The sequence below is a fragment of the Cornus florida genome, unplaced genomic scaffold (genome assembly GCF_030987335.1).
Source record: "Cornus florida cultivar Cherokee Brave unplaced genomic scaffold, ASM3098733v1 CherokeeBrave_3.0.0_Hap2_Chr01, whole genome shotgun sequence".
NCBI lineage: Eukaryota > Viridiplantae > Streptophyta > Magnoliopsida > Cornales > Cornaceae > Cornus > Cornus florida.
The window spans coordinates 109,039,257-109,058,077 of NW_026775571.1; the positions used below are offsets into that span (position 1 = coordinate 109,039,257).

The following is an 18,821-nucleotide window of genomic DNA, read 5'->3' on the forward strand; positions in this document are numbered from 1 at the left end:
ACACCCCCCACTTTTATTGTTCTAAGTGTATTGGACACCTGAGTACCATAGGTCCTTCAACATAGAAGTCATCAGACATTCATTGAAATCATCAATTGCAGTTGACCCTCTAGCCCCACCAAATTTCTCCTGACAGTTAGAGATTACATTGAAATCACCAAGCAGCAGCCAAGGTGCACCATTAGTAAGGCCAAAATGGTGCTTGATTGCAGACCATAGATCCCTCCTAAGAATGTAAGTATTTACACCATACACAAAAGAGATGAGGCAATGATTATTGTTGGGTAATATTACAGAGCAGTGAATTATCTGTGAGTTGGTAAAAATTACAAAGACACTCACTTTATTAGGCAAATTTTCTCCAGGACAGAGTGATCATAGTTATGCTCTATAGACCACTTAGGAGCAACAAATTTATGAATAGATCTCATATTAGGTAAAGAAACCCTTGTCTCTAGAACTGCCAAAAGATCTAATTTCTGAGACTTTATTATATCACGCAGCTGAAGCTACTTAGGGAGGCCATTTAAGCCTCTAATGTTCCACACGGCTAGATTAACCATTAGGAAAGGATTTGGGGACACCCTTCAGATGTCTAATCCCTTTGAAAGGAAAGACATGCAACGATAAATTATTTACCCCTTTCAATTTCTTGATGTTGCGTTTCTTCCCTTTTGAATTGATAGAACAGGTTTGACTTTGGGAAGAGGAGGCTGTGTCTGCTTGTCCAGAATCATCCTGGGAAGATCAACAAGATTGGGCTGCATATTCTTAGCAATGGGATGAAATTTATTCATCAGAGCCAGGGGATGAGAATTTAGCACATTGCTTGAGGTTTGTGGATTATCAGTGGTAAGCATGTGGCCTGAGCTAGCCCTAGCTCTCTTTTGTGCTTGAATGAGGGAGATGTTTATAGATGGGGAAGAGTAATCCAAGAGATGAGTCTGTATTTCTGCAGCAGATGATGTTATAGCAGGGAGAATAACTGGGAGGGTTGTCTGTTCCTCAATGATGTTGTTAGGAGGAACCTCAGTAACAACTCATGATCATGACTATTACCTGGATACTGAGGAGAGCGTGATCTCTATCTACAAGGGGACTCAGAAGAGGGATGCTTGGACTTATTCTTTGCAGGTGGAGGTTTTGTGAATGGGCAAATAGAAGAGGGGTAACCAACCTTCTTACATGATGAATAAAATTTTGGGAGGCTTTGTAACTCCACAAAGATTTCATATATCCTGCCATCACCAGCAATCAAAGGAAAAGAACGTACCAGAGGTGAATTCAGGTCAACTTCCATGCATATCTTAGCAAACCTGAGCTTCTCCCTCGCTTCTGTGGTCGGATCAACATGCAGTGGTCTTGGCACTGGCAACATGGCTCAGTCCCCTAGCAGTCCAATATTGCAGCGGAACATTAAATAATTTTACCCACACATGGACCAAATGGTTGTTTTGCTTCACAAAGGTGCAGTTGGGATTCCATCTATGAAGTTGCAAGGATCTTCCAGCAATAGAATGGGGCCAGAGGTAAGAATAGATCCCATAGATTGGTCATCTGCAAATCTGAAATAGAAACATCCACTTCCATCACCATACAACTGCTGCAGACCTCTATGCTTCCACAACTTCTCCGCATCTTGTTGTACCACACTAAAGGATGGTTTCTTGTAAGCGAAGTGTCCCTCCAGCAGGCTCGTCCACGAGGATCTTCATTCACAGTCAATCTCCATAGGTGGGTTCACAACAAGCTCCGATTCATTCCTTGAGGGCTCAATATATTCGAAGACCATTTTCTGTGATGAAGTGTTATATGGTGGTTGAGAAGCAATCTCAGCCCATGATTTTTGTAGGTGCGTGGCAGGTGGGAATCTTGGTTTGCGGCACGGAAAGAAGATGGTTTGGAGTGTCCACTGGGTTAAGGAAGAATTGTTGATGTGCTGGTTTATATATCAGGTGTAGAACTGATATTTCCACTGGGTAAAGCACACTGTGAGGGTATGTTGAGGTATGCAGGTACAGCAGCATCGGGAATAGAATTAGTCAAACTGTTAACCTTGGTTGGGCCAAAGCACGCTTCTTTTGGGGGGAAAGATACATTTGAAAAATGGTCAGCATCACCAGCAGTCCGCGCTGAGTTTGAATTCAAATTTGAAACAGTTTGTGGCTGAGAATCCATTCTTCGGCGTCCACTGTTCAGTCCAGCCAGCTGGTGGAAGTCTTTGATAATAGAAAGCAAAGCCTCATGTGTACTACTTGCCTTTCCCAGAAGAACCGCCAAATCATCAAACAATAAGGGATCTGGAACTGGCTCCTTAGAAGTGGTCCCATTGGTAGGGGCAGTGGATGAATCTATCATTCTTTTAAGCTCATCCTCAGCCTCTCTCAAATGCTTCTTCAACCTGGCTACCGTTAACTCCATTTTGCGAAGCCTTTTGCCTGATATTTTGCATTACATAACAGATGCAAGAAAATTATGTAATTTAAATAGTTAACCTAAACATAGATGAATTCTATAGAATAGTAGGAGGTGAAGAATTAAGGTAAGTTGACGACTATTATTTTGTATTGATGATTATATATATATATATATATATATATATATATATATAGATATACATGTTTCATCTATAAATAAAAATAATAATAATAATAATATATAAATTATTATTAGTTTATTATTGTTTTCCAAAAATACATACCATCTTAGGAATGTACATTAAAAAAAATATTAAGGTTAAATTATACTCAGGTCAACTCGAGTCTTAGGAAACTTATGCGATCGCCTAAGGCCTCTTCCAACAGGAAGGCTCCAAAATTTTAAAATTTTCTTATATTAAATTATACTATAATTATTTCCTAATATTGTTAAACTCTAATAAATATAAAAAATTTATATTAAGCCTTCAAATAATTATATGCTAAAATAATTTTTTTTTGCTTTTGTCGCTCCCCACTTGTTTCGATTTTGTATTAGGCCTCAAATATTTATATCCTAAAATAATTTCTTTTTTCTCTTTTCTCTTTTTTCTCTTTCCTCATTCATTTCAATTTTATTTTAAGCATCAAATATTTAAATCCTAAAATAACTTCTTCTGTTTTTTCTCTTTTATCTCTCCTTCCTCATTTCGTTAAAACTCTAATTGATATATAAATTTACTATTGGCCCCCAAAGATTTACATTCTTATAACTTTTTTTTCCTCCCTTTTTCTACTTTCATTCACGTTTCACAATAAATCCTAACCAATATAGAAATTTAATATTAGGCCCAAAAATCTTTCTTTCTCCCTCTCTCATTCACGTTTTTTATGCCAACACTAAAAAAAACATTTTTGGTTAAGTTACACCAACACTAAACTATTAAATATCTATTTATGGCGAAAACTTTCTATATTCTTTTTTTTCTTATATATATGTGTGTGTGTGTGTGTTTTATCTTCGTCTTTTCAACAAGTCTTCTCCTCCCACTCTCATTACAAGTTTATTATTGCGATGAACGTATTTTTATTCTATTGAAAAGTTTGTAGAAATATTGGATTTGGGTTTTCTAAATCAAGTTCAATGGTTCTTTTTCTTTAATTATTTTTTAATTTTATTAACTTTTGTTATTATAAATTTGTGTGTATATATATTTGTATATTTTGTTTTTGAATTGTGAATAATTTTATTTATATTGTTGAAAAAGTCACTTTTTATTTTTGCCTAAAACCAAAATTAGATTGAGCCGCCCCTGATTATACTAACCTCTCTTAAAATTTGAGTAAACTACACACGAGAAGATCACTCAATGTTTTTTACTTTCATCTTCCCTAAACACATTAGTCTGTTAGTCACGTCCTTATATTATAATAATATATTATATTGCATTTTATTTTATACATAGAAAGTTCAAAATTGTCATTTTAGGTCAACAACCTTACTTGGAAAAAAACACTAAAGGCGTCCTTGAGCAAAACATCAAAAATCTTAACGAATGTCAAAGTAATAAACATTGAAAAATTGTATAATTTGCCCAAACATAAAATTAAAGAAAAAAAAAAATCAATATAATTTATCCAAAATATTATTAGCTACATCACAAGTAATAAATTTGACATAAATTCATTCCAAAAGTTACAAATTGCATAAAAGCTAACAATAACTTACATAACATATTGTTAAATTGATCTTCTCAATCACACGGTTTACACCAACATTAAATAAACATTTATGTGCAAATATTTATTTTTGGAATGAATCTCACGTTTTTAAAGGTACTAATCCATTTATTAGACAACATTTTTCTCTAGTTGCAAATTAAAAGAACTCATATTTTTAACTTATTAGTACTCCAGTTACTCTTGACCAGTCAACCGATTAATAAATTCATACGAATGGGGCAAAGCAAAGTATCCATGTAAATCTTCAACTAAAAAAAAAATAAAAATGTATCCATGTAAATATATAGTTTTTAATAATCCACAGAAGTGAAATTATTTAAATTAAACACATGCTCTCAGTACCGTACAATGTCATGATTTATTTGAAGTTCTTAAAAGATTGTTTGTCTAAAATTAATTTTTTGACTAATATTCAAATCAATGCTTACATTTCAACTTTAATTTTTTCAAATCTCTCCAAATATAGTTACTTTTTCCTTTGGTTCCCTAGAAAGAAACTTTACCCTAGATACGTATGACATAAAATAGCAATTATTACAATATCATTGGTGAGAGAATGAGAAAATAAAAATAAAATTGGCACGTGCTGAAATTTAAGTCAGAGTCTATGCCGTGTAGAATTTTAACACGTAATGATTTATTTTTAGCACTAAAGTTACACCAAAATGACTTATTTGGCACGAATGAAAAAAATTGGATGAAAAAAAAAGAAAAAAGAAAAATGATGAAAGAAACATTCTTATGAAAGAAATGGTGTATTTTTTTTTTTTCTTTCTGTTGTATAAAAGAGAAAAGAATATGCTCAATGCTTACTTTTCAACAATGATGGATTTGAACATCCTAAAAGTGATCTTTAGGTGACAGTTTCTCTATAAAATGATTAAAATTCAAATCAATGCTTACTTTTCAACTTTTGATTAATATTAGGTATATATTCAAATATCTCCAAATGTAGATATTCCTTTGGTTTCTGAGGAAAGAAACTTTTACTGGTCAGATATGTCGACGTAAACCAGACAAAAGAGGAGAGAAAGAGCTAATCCCGTGCGAAGGGATAGAGAGGAGATAGAAAGAAATATAAAGAAAGGAAAGTGAATAATGATGAAAAATAAATATTGTGAAATGAATATGTATGTGTGTGTATATAGAGTAATATTGATGAGAGAAAGTTTAACACACACAGATAGAGAGAGAGAACGAGAGAGAGAGAGAGTGTGAGGGAGAGAGCTGCCTTTTTATTGCACACCATCAGTTCATACATATAATGCCTATTTATAGGCATTCAATTCGAACAAGCCGCATACAAGCTTCTTCCATACGCCACAATATGAATGTCTTCATTGATGACATTATCAAGTCGTGGACCCCACACATATATAACACTCCGTCTTGGAGTTCACAAAACTACACTAAGAATATGCCTCGTTAAAACCTTACTAAGAAAAATTTAGTGGAACAAAACCCTAGTGAAGGAAAAAGAGTACAGTATTCTTGTGTATGGTATTGCATAGATTAAAATTGCTTCATTAAAACCTTACCAGGAAAACCCAGTGGGATAAAACCTGGACGAAGGAAAAAGAGTACAGTATGCTAATACCTTTTTGATCAATTGCTTCCCCTCATTAGTTCAATCCTGAAGATCCTTTAGTTGACGCATTCCAATGTTGTCCACTAACTTCTTGAATGTTGTAGTTGGAAGCGCTTTAGTGAATAAATCTGCTAGATTATCACTAGAGAGTATCTGCCGAACATCGATATCACAGCTCTTCTGGAGCTCGTGTGTAGAAAAGAATTTTGGTGAAATGTGCTTGGTTCTGTCACTTTTTATGTATCATCCTCTTACCTGTGCAATATAGGCTGTATTATCTTCATATAATATTGTTAGACTATCTTTGATTGAGGAGAGTCCATATGATTCTCGAATATGTTGTATAACAGATCTCAACCAAACACACTCTCTACCTGCTTCATGGATTGTAAGTATCTCAGAGTGATTTGAGGAAGTTGCAGTCATGATCTGTTTCATAGATCGCCATGATATAGCAGTACCACCACAAGTAAACAAGTACCCTGTTTGTGATCAGGCTGTATGTGGATCAGAAAGATAACCTGCATCTGCATATCCGATCAACTGGGGCTTTGATTTTCTTGAACAAAACAACCCCATATCAGTCGTTCCCCTAAGGGAATGCATAATGTGCTTGACTCCATTCCAATGTCTTCGAGTTGATGCAGAACTATATCATGCTAGTAAGTTGACTGCAAATGCTATATCAAGTCTGGTACAATTCGCAAGGTACATTAAAGCACTGATTGCACTAAGATATGGTACTTCAGGACCAAGAACTTCTTCGCCTTCTTCCAAAGGACAAAAATGATCTTTTTTAACATCAAGTGATCGGACAATCATTGGAGAACTCAAGGGGTGAGCTTTATCCATATAAAAGCGCTTCAGGACTTTTTCAGTGTATGTTGACTGATAGATAAGAATTCCACTTGGTAAATGTTCGATCTGTAGGCCGAGACAAAATTTTGTTCTACCAAATTCTTTCATTTCGAATTCTTCCTTTAAATAATTAGCAGTCGTGGTGAGCTCTTCAAGAGTTCCCACAAGATTTAGATCGTCAACATATACAACTATAATGGCAAATCCAGATTTTGATTTCTTGATGAAAATACATGGACAAACTTGATTATTCACATATCCTTCTTTTAGTAAATAATCGCTGAGTCGATTATACCACATGCATCTGGATTGTTTCAATCCATACTAGGATCGTTGTAGCTTGATCGAATACATGGTACATGGTTTCAAGCTGTTTGCTTCAGGCATTTTAAATCCTTCAGGGATTTTCATATATATGTCACTATCTAGTGATCCATATAAATAAGCTGTAACCACGTCCATTAGACGCATATCCAGTGCTTCTGAGAATGTCAAACTGATCAAAAAGCGAAATGTGATTGCATCCATCACACGAGAGTATGTCTCTTCATAATCAATACCAGGTCTTTGTGAGAAACCTTGGGTTACAAGTCGGGTTTTGTATCTTACAATTTCATTTTTCTCATTATATTTCCTTACAAATACCCATTTGTACCCTACAGGCATGACATTTTCAGGTGTCTGGACTACAGGTCCAAATACTTTACGTTTTGCTAATGAGTTTAGCTCTGCCTATATTGCTTCTTTCTATGTTGGCCAATCATTTATACATCGACACTTTTCGATATTTTGAGGTTCAGGGTCCTCATTAGCACCTGCAATATCAAAAGCAACTACAAATGAGAATATATCGTTAATAATAATTGTATTTCTATCCCACAATTCTCTATAGTTTAGTGAGATCTCATTATTTTTAGGTACCAATGCCTCTTCAGGGGCTTGTGCCACTTCCGGGGCATGTATATCTTCTGGGGCTACTTGCTTATAAAATTTAGATTGATCAATCATTTTCGTTATTCCTTTTGCAAGTGTGACCTCTTCAGGAGAGCCAATTTCTTTATTTGATTTCTCTTGTGCTTTCCTCTTCCGGGGAACAGTATCTTTTGCACCGACTGGTCTACCACGCTTCTGGCTTGTCTTAGATGCATTTGCAATAACACTGACAGACTGTCCTACAGGGACATCAATTCTTGCTGGAATATTTGCAGCTAGTATATGTGATTTCATCACTTTTTTTGTGTCAGTGAATGCATCGGGTAATTGATTTGCAATACTTTGCAAATGAATGATCCTTTGAAATTCTAGTTCACATTGATTTGTGCTAGAATCTAAATGAGATAAAGTCGAGACATTCCAATTAATAACTCGTTACTCTTCTAGCTTTTTTCTTTTCTCCCCTTAATGGAGGGAAAACAGACTCATCGAAATGACAGTTAGTAAACCGTGCCTTAAACACATCACCCGTCATAGGTTCAAGATATCTAATAATAGATGAAGAATCAAAACCTACATAAATACCAAGTCGTCGTTGAGGACCAATTTTGGTGCGTTATGGGGGTGCAATGGGAACATATACAGTGCAACCAAAAACTCGTAAGTGAGAGATACTTGGTTGTTGACCCATCACAAGTTGTAGTGGTGAAAAACCAAAATATGCAGTTGGTCTAATGTGAACTAGTGATACTGCATGTAATATCGCATATCCCCAAGTAGAAACAGGTAGTTTAGTTCTCATGAGTAATGGTCTAGTTATTAATTGAAGACGTTTGATAAAAGATTCTGCAAGACCATTTTGGGTGTGAATGTGTGCAACAGGATGTTCAATAAGAATGCCAATTGACATGCAATAGTCATCAAATGATTGAGATGTAAATTCTCCGACATTATCAAGACGGATAGTCTGGATTGGATAATCCGGAAATTGTGCTCGTAATCAGATTATTTGAGCAAAGAGTCAAGCAAATGCAACATTACGAGTAGAAAGTAAACTTACGTGTGACCACCGTGTTGATGCATCAATTAAGACCAAAAAATACCGAAATGGTCCACACGCTGGATGAATTGGTCCACATATATCCCCTTGAATTCGTTGTAAAAATGGTGGGCATTCAACGACGACCTTGGAAGGTGATGGTCTGACTATTAATTTACCCTTGAACAAGCGGTACAAGGATAATCATTTGCTAAAAGAATCTTCTGGTTCTTTAGTGGATGACCATGTGAATTTTCAATGATTTAGCGCATCATTGTTGACCCAGGATGACCAAGGCGATTATGCCAAAGTATAAAAATATTTGGGTCGAAGCACTTCTAGTTCGTCACTGCATGTGACTCAATTACTCTTATATTTGTATAATATAATCCAGAAGATAAAGCAGGGAGTTTTTCTAATACATACTTCTGGCATATAATACAGAGATATTCAACGCCCCCTTCATTTATAGTCTCAATATGATAACCGTTGAGACGTATATCTTTAAAACTTAATAAATTTCTTTTGGATTTGGTAGAGTATAGAACATCATCAATATTCAATTGTGTTCCATATGGTAACACGATGATAGCTCTTCCGGAGCCTTCAATTAGATCTGCTGGACCTGATATTGTATTGACAAGAGCTTTAACTAATGTTATACTCGAAAAATATTTTCTATTTCGGAGTAGTGTGCGTTGTTGCACTGTCTGCCAGACATATATCTTCATCATTTATCTTGGGTACAGTCAATGCCTTAGTCAGATTCATGCTTCTTCATATACACAAAATATATATTTCATTACTTCAAACTTGAAATACAAACTAGATTTACATGCACGTTAGCCAAAATAAAAACATACTAATATAACCTAGATAGAGATATATTGATACAGATAAGTTAAAACACACAAGGGATAACATGTTAGAGAAGGACACATTAATTAGTATGGATATTTCCATCACCAATCAAATGATTAATACTATCACTAGGATTAACAAAGAAGTCAGAAACATCAAGGTGAATAATATCAACAGGCAAGTCGTCATCCATAAAATTCATTTCAATTTCCTTTCCTTTTCCTTTATCATTCATTGAGGCACGGTAAAGATCAACTAGATGTTTGGGCGTACGACAGGTACGCGACCAATGACCTTTCATTCCACATCTATAGCAAGGCTTGTCATCATATATTTCAGGAGCTTTGTTCTGTAAAGCTTTTTCTTTTGCTTGCTTGGTCGCATTTGAATTCCACTTCTGGTGGGACGATGTGGAGTTCCTTCTAGGAACCAATGAGCAATTATGACCACCACGATTATTATAATTATTTATATTGCGACCATATCCACGACCACCACGATGTCTGCATCCATGTTCATGTCCATGGCCGTGAAATGATGACACATTCGCTTCTGGGAATGGTACAGATTCAGTGGGACGGGACTGGTGGTTTTGCATCAAAAGCTCATTATTCTGTTCAGCCACCAACAAACAAGAAATCATCTCAGAATATTTGGTAAATTTGCGCTCTCTATATTGCTGTTGTAGGAGCACATTTGAGGCATGAAATGTGGAGTATGTTTTTTCCAACATATCATCATCAGTGATTTTTTCTCCACATAATTTCAATTGTGAGGTGATTTTAAATAAGGCTGAATTGTATTCACTTACACATTTAAAATCCGGCAATCACAGGTGGATCCAGTCATAGCGAGCTTTTGGAAGGATCACAGTTTTCTGACGCTCATATCGTTCTTTCAGATTTTTCAACAGTGTAAGTGGATCCTTAACTATGAGGTACTCTGTTTTTAATTCCTCATGGAGGTGATGGCGAAGAAAGATCATGGTTTTTGCGCGGTCCTGAAGGACACATTATTTTCTTCCTTAATTGTTTCACCAAAATTTATGGCATCCAAGTGGATCTCGGCATCAAGGATCCATGACAAGTATTTTTTGCTCAAGATATCAAGTGCCACAAATTCAAGCTTGGTAAGATTTGACATTATGAACTACAAATGATAAAATAACATAGTTAGAATTATTTCACAAAAAGAATAATCAATTTGAGATTATAAAAATACTGCAATCACGATAATGTAATTTGTCAGTAAATATATAGTGTCAAAAGTTAATCATGTGCTTTCAGTAAACAAAACAATAACAAAAAAAAAAAAAAGACAAAATATGTTTACACTAAAAGGCACATATAATTTATATTTCTACGTTTTGCAAAACTTCAGGTTTATAAGAGTACTCAGTGTAAATGACTTCAGGTCAAAGAATTTCAGATTCATTTGGACTTCAGGCCAACAAATTTTGCGAAACTTAGGGTTTGCAAATAGTACCAAATATTTGTGAAACTTTAGACTCACAAAGAGTATATTAATATATGCAAAATTTCGAGTTTGCAAATTAAATAATTTAGTATTTGCGAGACTTCGGGCTCAGCAATTTACTTTTCAAGAATGGACAAAAATATTCTAATATAAATAAATAAATAAATAGTTGCAAGACTGCAGGCTCAACAATTTTAATTATATGTAAAATTTGAACAACAACAGTTAATATAAATAATTATTTTTCTTACCCTTTGAAGTGAGAAAGAAAAATAGAATTTTCTTCTCAGTTGACAGAGCCTCGTGCTCATAACGTGAAATGAATATGTATGTGTGTGTATATAGAGTAATATTGATGAGAGAAAGTTTAACACACACAGAAATAGAGAGAGAGAACGAGAGAGAGTGAGAGAGAGAGCTGCCTCTTTATTGCACACCATCAGTTCATACATATAATGCCTATTTATAGGCATTCAATTCGTGGCTTCCCATACAAGCCTTATTATGGCTTTTAGTGTACACAAACAAGCCTCATACAAACTTCTTCCATACGCCACAACATGAATGTCTTCATTGATGACATTATCAAGTCGTGGACCCCACACATATATAACAGATTGAACAAAATGAGGAGGAAATATGGATAATGAAGGAAAATAAGGATTGAGCAAAATTAGGAGGAAATATAAATAAAGGAAAGTGGATCATGATGGGAAATAAAGAATGAGCGTTTCCAAATTTTAGCTTATAAATTCCTACATAAGACTTGGACTTGAAAGGGAGGAGAGCCACGGATTAGAACACAACAAAAAGGGTTTTTGCCGGAGGAGAACCACTGATTAGAACACAGTAACAGGGGTTGTCGCCACTTCAGTGGCATGTAATGCAACGGATTTGATAAGTTTGATAGGTCATACTCAGAGAAGACGGAAGTACTACAACCTTAGAGTAATGTAGTTAGGTCACGAACCACCTTAGAGTAAAGTAGTTAGGTACACGGTTCGTGACAACTGAAGATGAGTTATACTTAACTTTTGATTATATATGTATTTATCTTCTTGACGATATTGCTGTAGCCACACAAATCTTAATCATACATAGATTGAATTTTCCCATGTTAAATACAATTAGACATTGTTATGAGATTTGTGGTAAAGTTAATTCTATATCTTTTATCTTTTATTATTTTTATTTATCTAGTTTAAATTCAAAATTCAATTTTCAATCAACTTGTTTAATTAGGTTAGATTTAAATTAACTTGAATTTATATTAATTTTCTATCAACTCATTCTCTTGAGTTCGATCTTGTACAATTTGAATAAAGTAATTATAAAAAATAAATTATTTTTGTACAAAGTGTATCCACAACGACAATACCATAATATATACCTATCAATATTTAGGAATTACAAAGTCTCAACAGGGTGCCACTAATTTCTTTTCAAGCAACCTAATTGGATCAAGTCAATGTCAGGGGAAAAGAAATTTCTGCCTACTGCTACTTATAGTCAAATGATGTGACCAACATTGCGTAACCAACTTGTTTTGAGATGTTAATGATTTGAATCGATAATCAATTGGGATCACATGTCATTAAAAAGATGCATAATTTAGGTTTCCTGTGAACAAAATTGTACTTTATATTCTCATAACTGTTTATAAGATGGTTTCATTTCTAACACTTCCTTGTAAAAACAGAAGAAGAAAATATTTCTTTGAAATACCAAAAGTAAACGAAGAAAATAATTTTACTGTCCTATGTACATTCATTAATTCTTGGGTAAGAAGTCTGGAATAAGCAAAGGAACTACAAAATTAAACATGAATGTATGTATCTACAAGAGCGAAGAAAATGCATACTCATACAGGCAACAACTTTAATTTCAAAGTAAATAATTAGAGACTTTCACAAAACCTGGGAAACTAATAAATTAATTATTCTTGAGAAGTTGAATTATTGGGATAATTATGGGGTCGATTTTCTTGATGAAATATTATATTTTACTCGTATTTCAGAAGTAGATCAAAGAAAAATTCTCAATAGCCAGGAAAAAACAAAACCAACATAGGCTCCTTAATTTGCCCTTCGAAACTTCTTGTGTACATCCTTTCTCTGAAGTATTATAAATAGCAACTCCTCTCTTACACAAAATCATCAACTAGAAATGAAGACAACAAGTGTTTCGTTGCTCTCACTTCTTATTGTTTCTCTATTCTCAATTTCATGGGGAGTTTCAGCTGTACCCATGAAGATTTTCTACAATGTCTCTGTCTTCATTCTCAAAACTGCTCATCTATATCCAAAGTCATCTATTCCACAAACAACTCTTCATATTCATCTATTTTGCAGAGCTCTATACAAAACTTGCGATTCAATTCGTCTGAAACCCCTAAACCTCTGGTCATTGTCACACCAACCCATGAGTGTCGCATTCAAACATCCATATATTGTTCCAAAAATCATGAATTGCAGATAAGAATCCGAAGTGGAGGACACGACTTCGAGGGCCTTTCCTATGTTTCTGAAATCCCATTTGTCATAATTGATCTGATAAACCTTAGATCAATCAATGTGGACATTGAGAGCAACACTGCATGGGTTGAAGCTGGTGCAACTATTGGTGAACTTTACTATAGAATTGCTGAGAAAAGCAAAACACTTGCCTTCCCTGCAGGTCTTTGCCATACTGTGGGTGTTGGTGGACACTTCAGTGGTGGAGGGTACGGCGTGTTGTTGCGTAAACATGCCCTGGCTGCTGACCATGTCATTGATGCTCGTATAATCGTTGTCAATGGCAGAATTCTCGACAGAGAATCGATGGGGGAGGACCTCTTTTGGGCCATCAGAGGAGGCGGGGGTGCTAGTTTTGGTGTCATTCTTGCATGGAAAATAAATTTGGTTCCTGTTCCATCAACTGTGACTGTTTTCACAGTCCCCAGGACATTGGAACAAAATGCAACCAAGCTTGTCCATAGGTGGCAATCCATTGCACACAAGTTTGATGAAAACCTATTGGTCAGAGTCCTCATAGCAAGAGTGAACACCACCTATCAAGGCCAAAACAGAACAACAATACAAGCTTCATTCGACTCATTTTACCTTGGTGGAGCTGATGAACTCATTCAATTGATGCAAGAAAGCTTCCCTGAGCTGGGATTGGTGAAACAAGACTGTATCGAAATGAGTTGGATCGAATCAACCCTACGCTTTGCTGGTTTCTTAAGTAGAGTCCCTTGATGTTCTGTTAGACAGGACTTCTCCGTACAGACGATATTTCAAAGGAAAATCAGACTATGTGAAGGAGCCAATTTCGGAAAATGGGCTCGAAGGGATTTGGGAAAGGTTTTATGAAGAAGAAGCCGCGATGGCTCAGCTGTTCATGACCCCATATGGTGGAAGAATGGATGAAATTTCTGAATCTGCAATTCCTTTCCCACATAGAGCTGGGAATTTATACAAAATTCTGCAAGTGGTGTATTGGGATGAAGAGGGGATAGAGGTTTCTGAGAGGCATGTGAGTTGGAGCAGAAGGCTTAATAGGTACATGGCTCCTTATGTTTCCAAGAATCCAAGAGAAGCATATATCAACTATAGAGATCTTGACATAGGAGTGAATAATAAAGGCAACACAAGCTACACACAAGCAAGCATTTGGGGCATTAAGTATTTCAAGGGTAACTTCAAGAGATTGGTACATGTTAAATCCTGCTAATTTCTTCAGGAGTAAACAGAGCATTCCAGCTTTGTCATCATGGGGGAAGAAGAAGAAGAGAGGTGATTAGATACTTTGCAAAAGCCGCAAAATATGATATAATTAGTCAAAATTTTGTTATTCCATATGCATTGAGAACCATTGTTCAGGTCTAAAATGCCCTCCAAACTGTAATTCCAAAATACCAAATTATCTTTCTTAAATCAAATAATCCCTTCACTCAAAAAAATTACGAAAACATCATTATGATATATGAGGATGTTGGGAGGTGTGAACTGTACTTTTATCATTTTCAAGGATTAAAGGTATGAAGCTTTATTAAATATGGTAGCTTCACAATGAAATCAGCATATATATCATGCTGCAAAATAGCTGATTAGAGATGGAAAACAAGAAGAAGAGTGACAGCAGGATGTAGTTTAACAGACACTAAGAAGCTGACAAGCCATCTAAATTCCAGCAATCTAGGAAGAAGAAAACACACACACACGAATTCAAATAGTCTTAATTGATTACACAAATTCAAATAGTTTTAATTGATTAATAAATTTATTTATATAGCTTTCTTGCAAGCTTGAACTTGGAAAAACTGGATGGATAACCTTGAGGAGAATAGTATCATTAACTGATCTGAATGTCAATAGCTATGACCATTAACAATTAAAAGATTCAATATTACAGCTCAGACCATTGATCCTCGTCATTTTATCTACTCGTGCACTGTTGAAGAAGCAACTAATGATAATCTTGTTGGTTTCTCCTATGATAATGATGAAGAACACAATGTTCAACAGTTCAACTTACGTATACCTTTCTACAAGAAACTCTTGAAAATTAACCAATAAGATCCTTAGGAATTACAATGTCCCAAAAGGGCATCTCTAATTTCTTTTCAAGCAACCTAATTGGATCAGGTCAATGTCAGGGGGAGAGGAATTTCTAAGGCCTGCAACCTACTTATAGTCATATGATGTGACCAACAGTGTAATGAACTTGCTGATGTGAATGATGTAAATCAATAACCAAGGTGAATGATGTGAATGTTTTTGAGATGCTCATTTTAATCCCTAAAGCAGTTGCATTTATGGGTTCAATATAGGATCACATGACATAGACCATAGGACTCACTAATTAAAAAGATACTACGTATTTAGGTTTCATGTGAACTAAAATGTACTTTATATTCTCAAAACTGTTTAAAAGACTCATTTCTAACACTTCCTTGTAAAAACAGAATAAGATATGGTTATTCCTTAATTTCTTCATCTGAACTCTCTTTTTCTTCATTTCTTGTAGAGGGATTTCAATCTAAAACCTTGAATAATCACCTTAAGGCTTAAGCTAAATATGTAATACGTAACCAACAAATAATAATAATAGAAACACTAGATGTATCGCATGATTAAAATCTATTGTTGGCAAGGGTTCCATAAATAGCAGATAAATTTGTCCTTCTTATACACAAAATCATCAAAGAAATAATCTTGAAGACACTAAGAACTTTGTTGTTTTCACTTGTTTATGTTGTTTTCTCAATTTCATGGTAGTTTCTGCTCATGCTCATGAAGATTTTCTTCAATGCCTTTCCCTTCATTCTCATAACTTCACATCAATCTCCAAAGTCATTTGCACCCCAGACAACTCTTCCTATCTATCCGTATTAGATTTCTGCAAACCGAACCTAAGATTCATATCACCAAGTATACCTAAACCTGCGGTCATTGTCGCGCCTTTGCATGAGTCTCACATTCAGACAGCCATATATTTTTCCAAAAAACAAGGCATGCAGATGAGGGTCTGAAGTGGAGGACATGACTATGAGGGCCTTTCTTATCTCTCTGAAGTCCCATTTGTCATAGTTGATCTGATAAACCTTCACACAATCACTATTGACATTGAAAATAGCACTGCCTGGGTTCAAGCCAGTGCAACCCTCGTTGAAGTTTACTGCAGCATTGTCCGGAAGAGTAGAACTCTTGCCTTTCCCACAGGTGTTTGCCCCACAATGGGTGTCGGTGGACACACTTCAGTGGGGGAAGGTATAGCATGCTGACGCGTAAACAAGGCTTTGCTGCAGATAATATCATCGATGTCCAAGCAATCGGTGTCAATGGTAGAACTCATGATAGAAAATCCATGGGAGGGGCAGAGCCAGTATATGCCTAGGGGGGGGACATGCCCCTCCTGGCCTGGCCCCGCCCTATATCATCTATATGGTTTTTTATATTAAATTTCTTTAATTTCATTTTTTTTAAAAGTCAAAATTTCCTTATTCATTCATGTTCTAATTTGTTTCTTTCAAAGTCCTACCATTTTTCTTTACCTTTTTCTTCTTATTTGTGTTTTTCCTTCTATTTCTTAGATTTTGTTATTTTTTTTTTTTTCTTCACTGTGCCCCCTCTGAATTTAAATCCTGGCTCCACCCCGGGAAGACCTCTTTTGGGCCATCATAAGAAGTGGAGGTGCTAGTTTTAGAGTCATTCTTGCATGAAAGATAAAGATGGTTTCTGTTCCATCTACTGTGACAGTTTCAATGTCAGCAGGACATTGGAACAAAATGCAACCAAGCTTGTCCACAGGTGGCAATACATTGCAGAAAATTTTGATGACATCCTACTCACGAGAGTCTTCATAAGATGTGTGAATTCTAGTACTCAAGCTGGTGGAAGAACGATACGAGCTTTGTTTGTTTCCTTGTACCTAAGTGGAGTTGATACACTCCTTCAATTGATCCACAGAATCTTTCCTGAATTAGGTATGGCGAAAGAAGATGGCATTAAAATAGCTGGATCAAATCGATCCTCTACTTTACAGGTTTCTCTAGCGAAGACTCCATCCATGTTGTGTTTAATAGGAGTTTTGAGAAATCATATATATTTCAAAGGGAAGTCAGATTTTGTGAAGGAACCCGTTTCAGAAAATGGACTAGAAGGCATATGGGAGTGGTATAATGAAGAAGAGGAGAATGGGGCTGATATGTTGTTGAGTCCTTATGGAGGAAGGTTGAGTGAGATTTCGGAATCCGAAACACCTTTCCCTCATAGAGCTGGGACTATATACAACATTCATTATGGGGTTTTATGGGAGGATCAGAAGGCTTTACAGTTACATGACTCCCTGTGTTACCAAATCTCCAAGAGCAGCATATCTCAACTATAGAGATCTTGACTTCGGAGTGAACAATAATAAAGGCAACACAACCTACACACAAGCAAGCATTTGGGGTGTTAAATATTTCAAGAGTAACTTCAAGAGATTGGTACATGTGTAGACAAAGGTTGATCGTGGTAATTTCTTCAGGAATGAACAAAGTATTCCACCTTTGCCATTATGGGGAAGAGGAGACAGATCCTTGGGCCAAAAAGAATATAGTTAGTAAAAAATACTCTGTTGTATTGGCATAATAAGGGTTCCAGGAAAAATTGAAGTATATGTTCATGTAACTACTGGAGCCAACGGAAGTACATTTTTGTATAGTTATAAGTTATAGTCTGTTTATACGTTTGTGTAGTTATAGTCTTCACTCTGCATAAGTGCATAATCGAACAGGATAAGAATTAGCGTTGCACATGCATTTATAAGCCAAGGACATGTCTCAGCTTCAGTGGGCAATGCACAAGCAAATCTCACCATTATCATTAGACATGGCAAGCATGATCCACAAGTATGTGAGCAATCGGGTAGCTCACAGCAATTCAAAGCATGGCCTCGATATTATACACACATATATATGTGTATGTAACAAAAAAATCAATTAAACAGTCAAGCAACTATCACAAATATCACAGTTAAGCGGAACATTGGGTGAGTAACAGCAACATTAGCTTTTGATTAAATCACATCCAAGTTGAAAATGTCAAGATCGAGTTGGACATAAGTAATAATTTGCAAATAAAATAGATAGATTTCCCCTCGAGGAAAGTGTTCAAATTTCAATGTATATTCATGAATTCCAACAACCAATTAAACAATGTAATCAAGGAAATATGTCATGCTTTAAATTAAATATATACATATTACATATATGTATATATATATATATATAGAAACATTTACGTAGGAGAAAACACTAAAAATAGATTGAGATTCCTAAGGATGGTAGCAATGCAAGAAAGAAAAACACAACTGGATGAATTTATGCGGAGGTCAAAAAAAAATATTAGCACCAACTAAGTAGATGAAATAGTTCAAG

General features: G+C 35.4%; 1 protein-coding gene and 2 pseudogenes across 1 annotated transcript; 2 read left to right on the forward strand and 1 right to left on the reverse strand.

The window, feature by feature from the left end:
- Window positions 1-9,518: 9,518 nt before the first annotated feature.
- Window positions 9,519-10,172, reverse strand: LOC132280215 (uncharacterized). The gene has a single exon (XM_059782392.1). It carries the CDS (start codon window positions 10,170-10,172, stop codon window positions 9,519-9,521), a length of 654 nt encoding a protein of 217 aa, XP_059638375.1.
- Window positions 10,173-12,951: 2,779 nt separating this feature from the next.
- On the forward strand, window positions 12,952-14,829 carry LOC132315107 (tetrahydroberberine oxidase-like; annotated as a pseudogene).
- A 1,340-nt stretch (window positions 14,830-16,169) lies between these two features.
- Window positions 16,170-18,005, forward strand: LOC132280224 (tetrahydroberberine oxidase-like; annotated as a pseudogene).
- The last annotated feature ends 816 nt before the right edge of the window (window positions 18,006-18,821 follow it).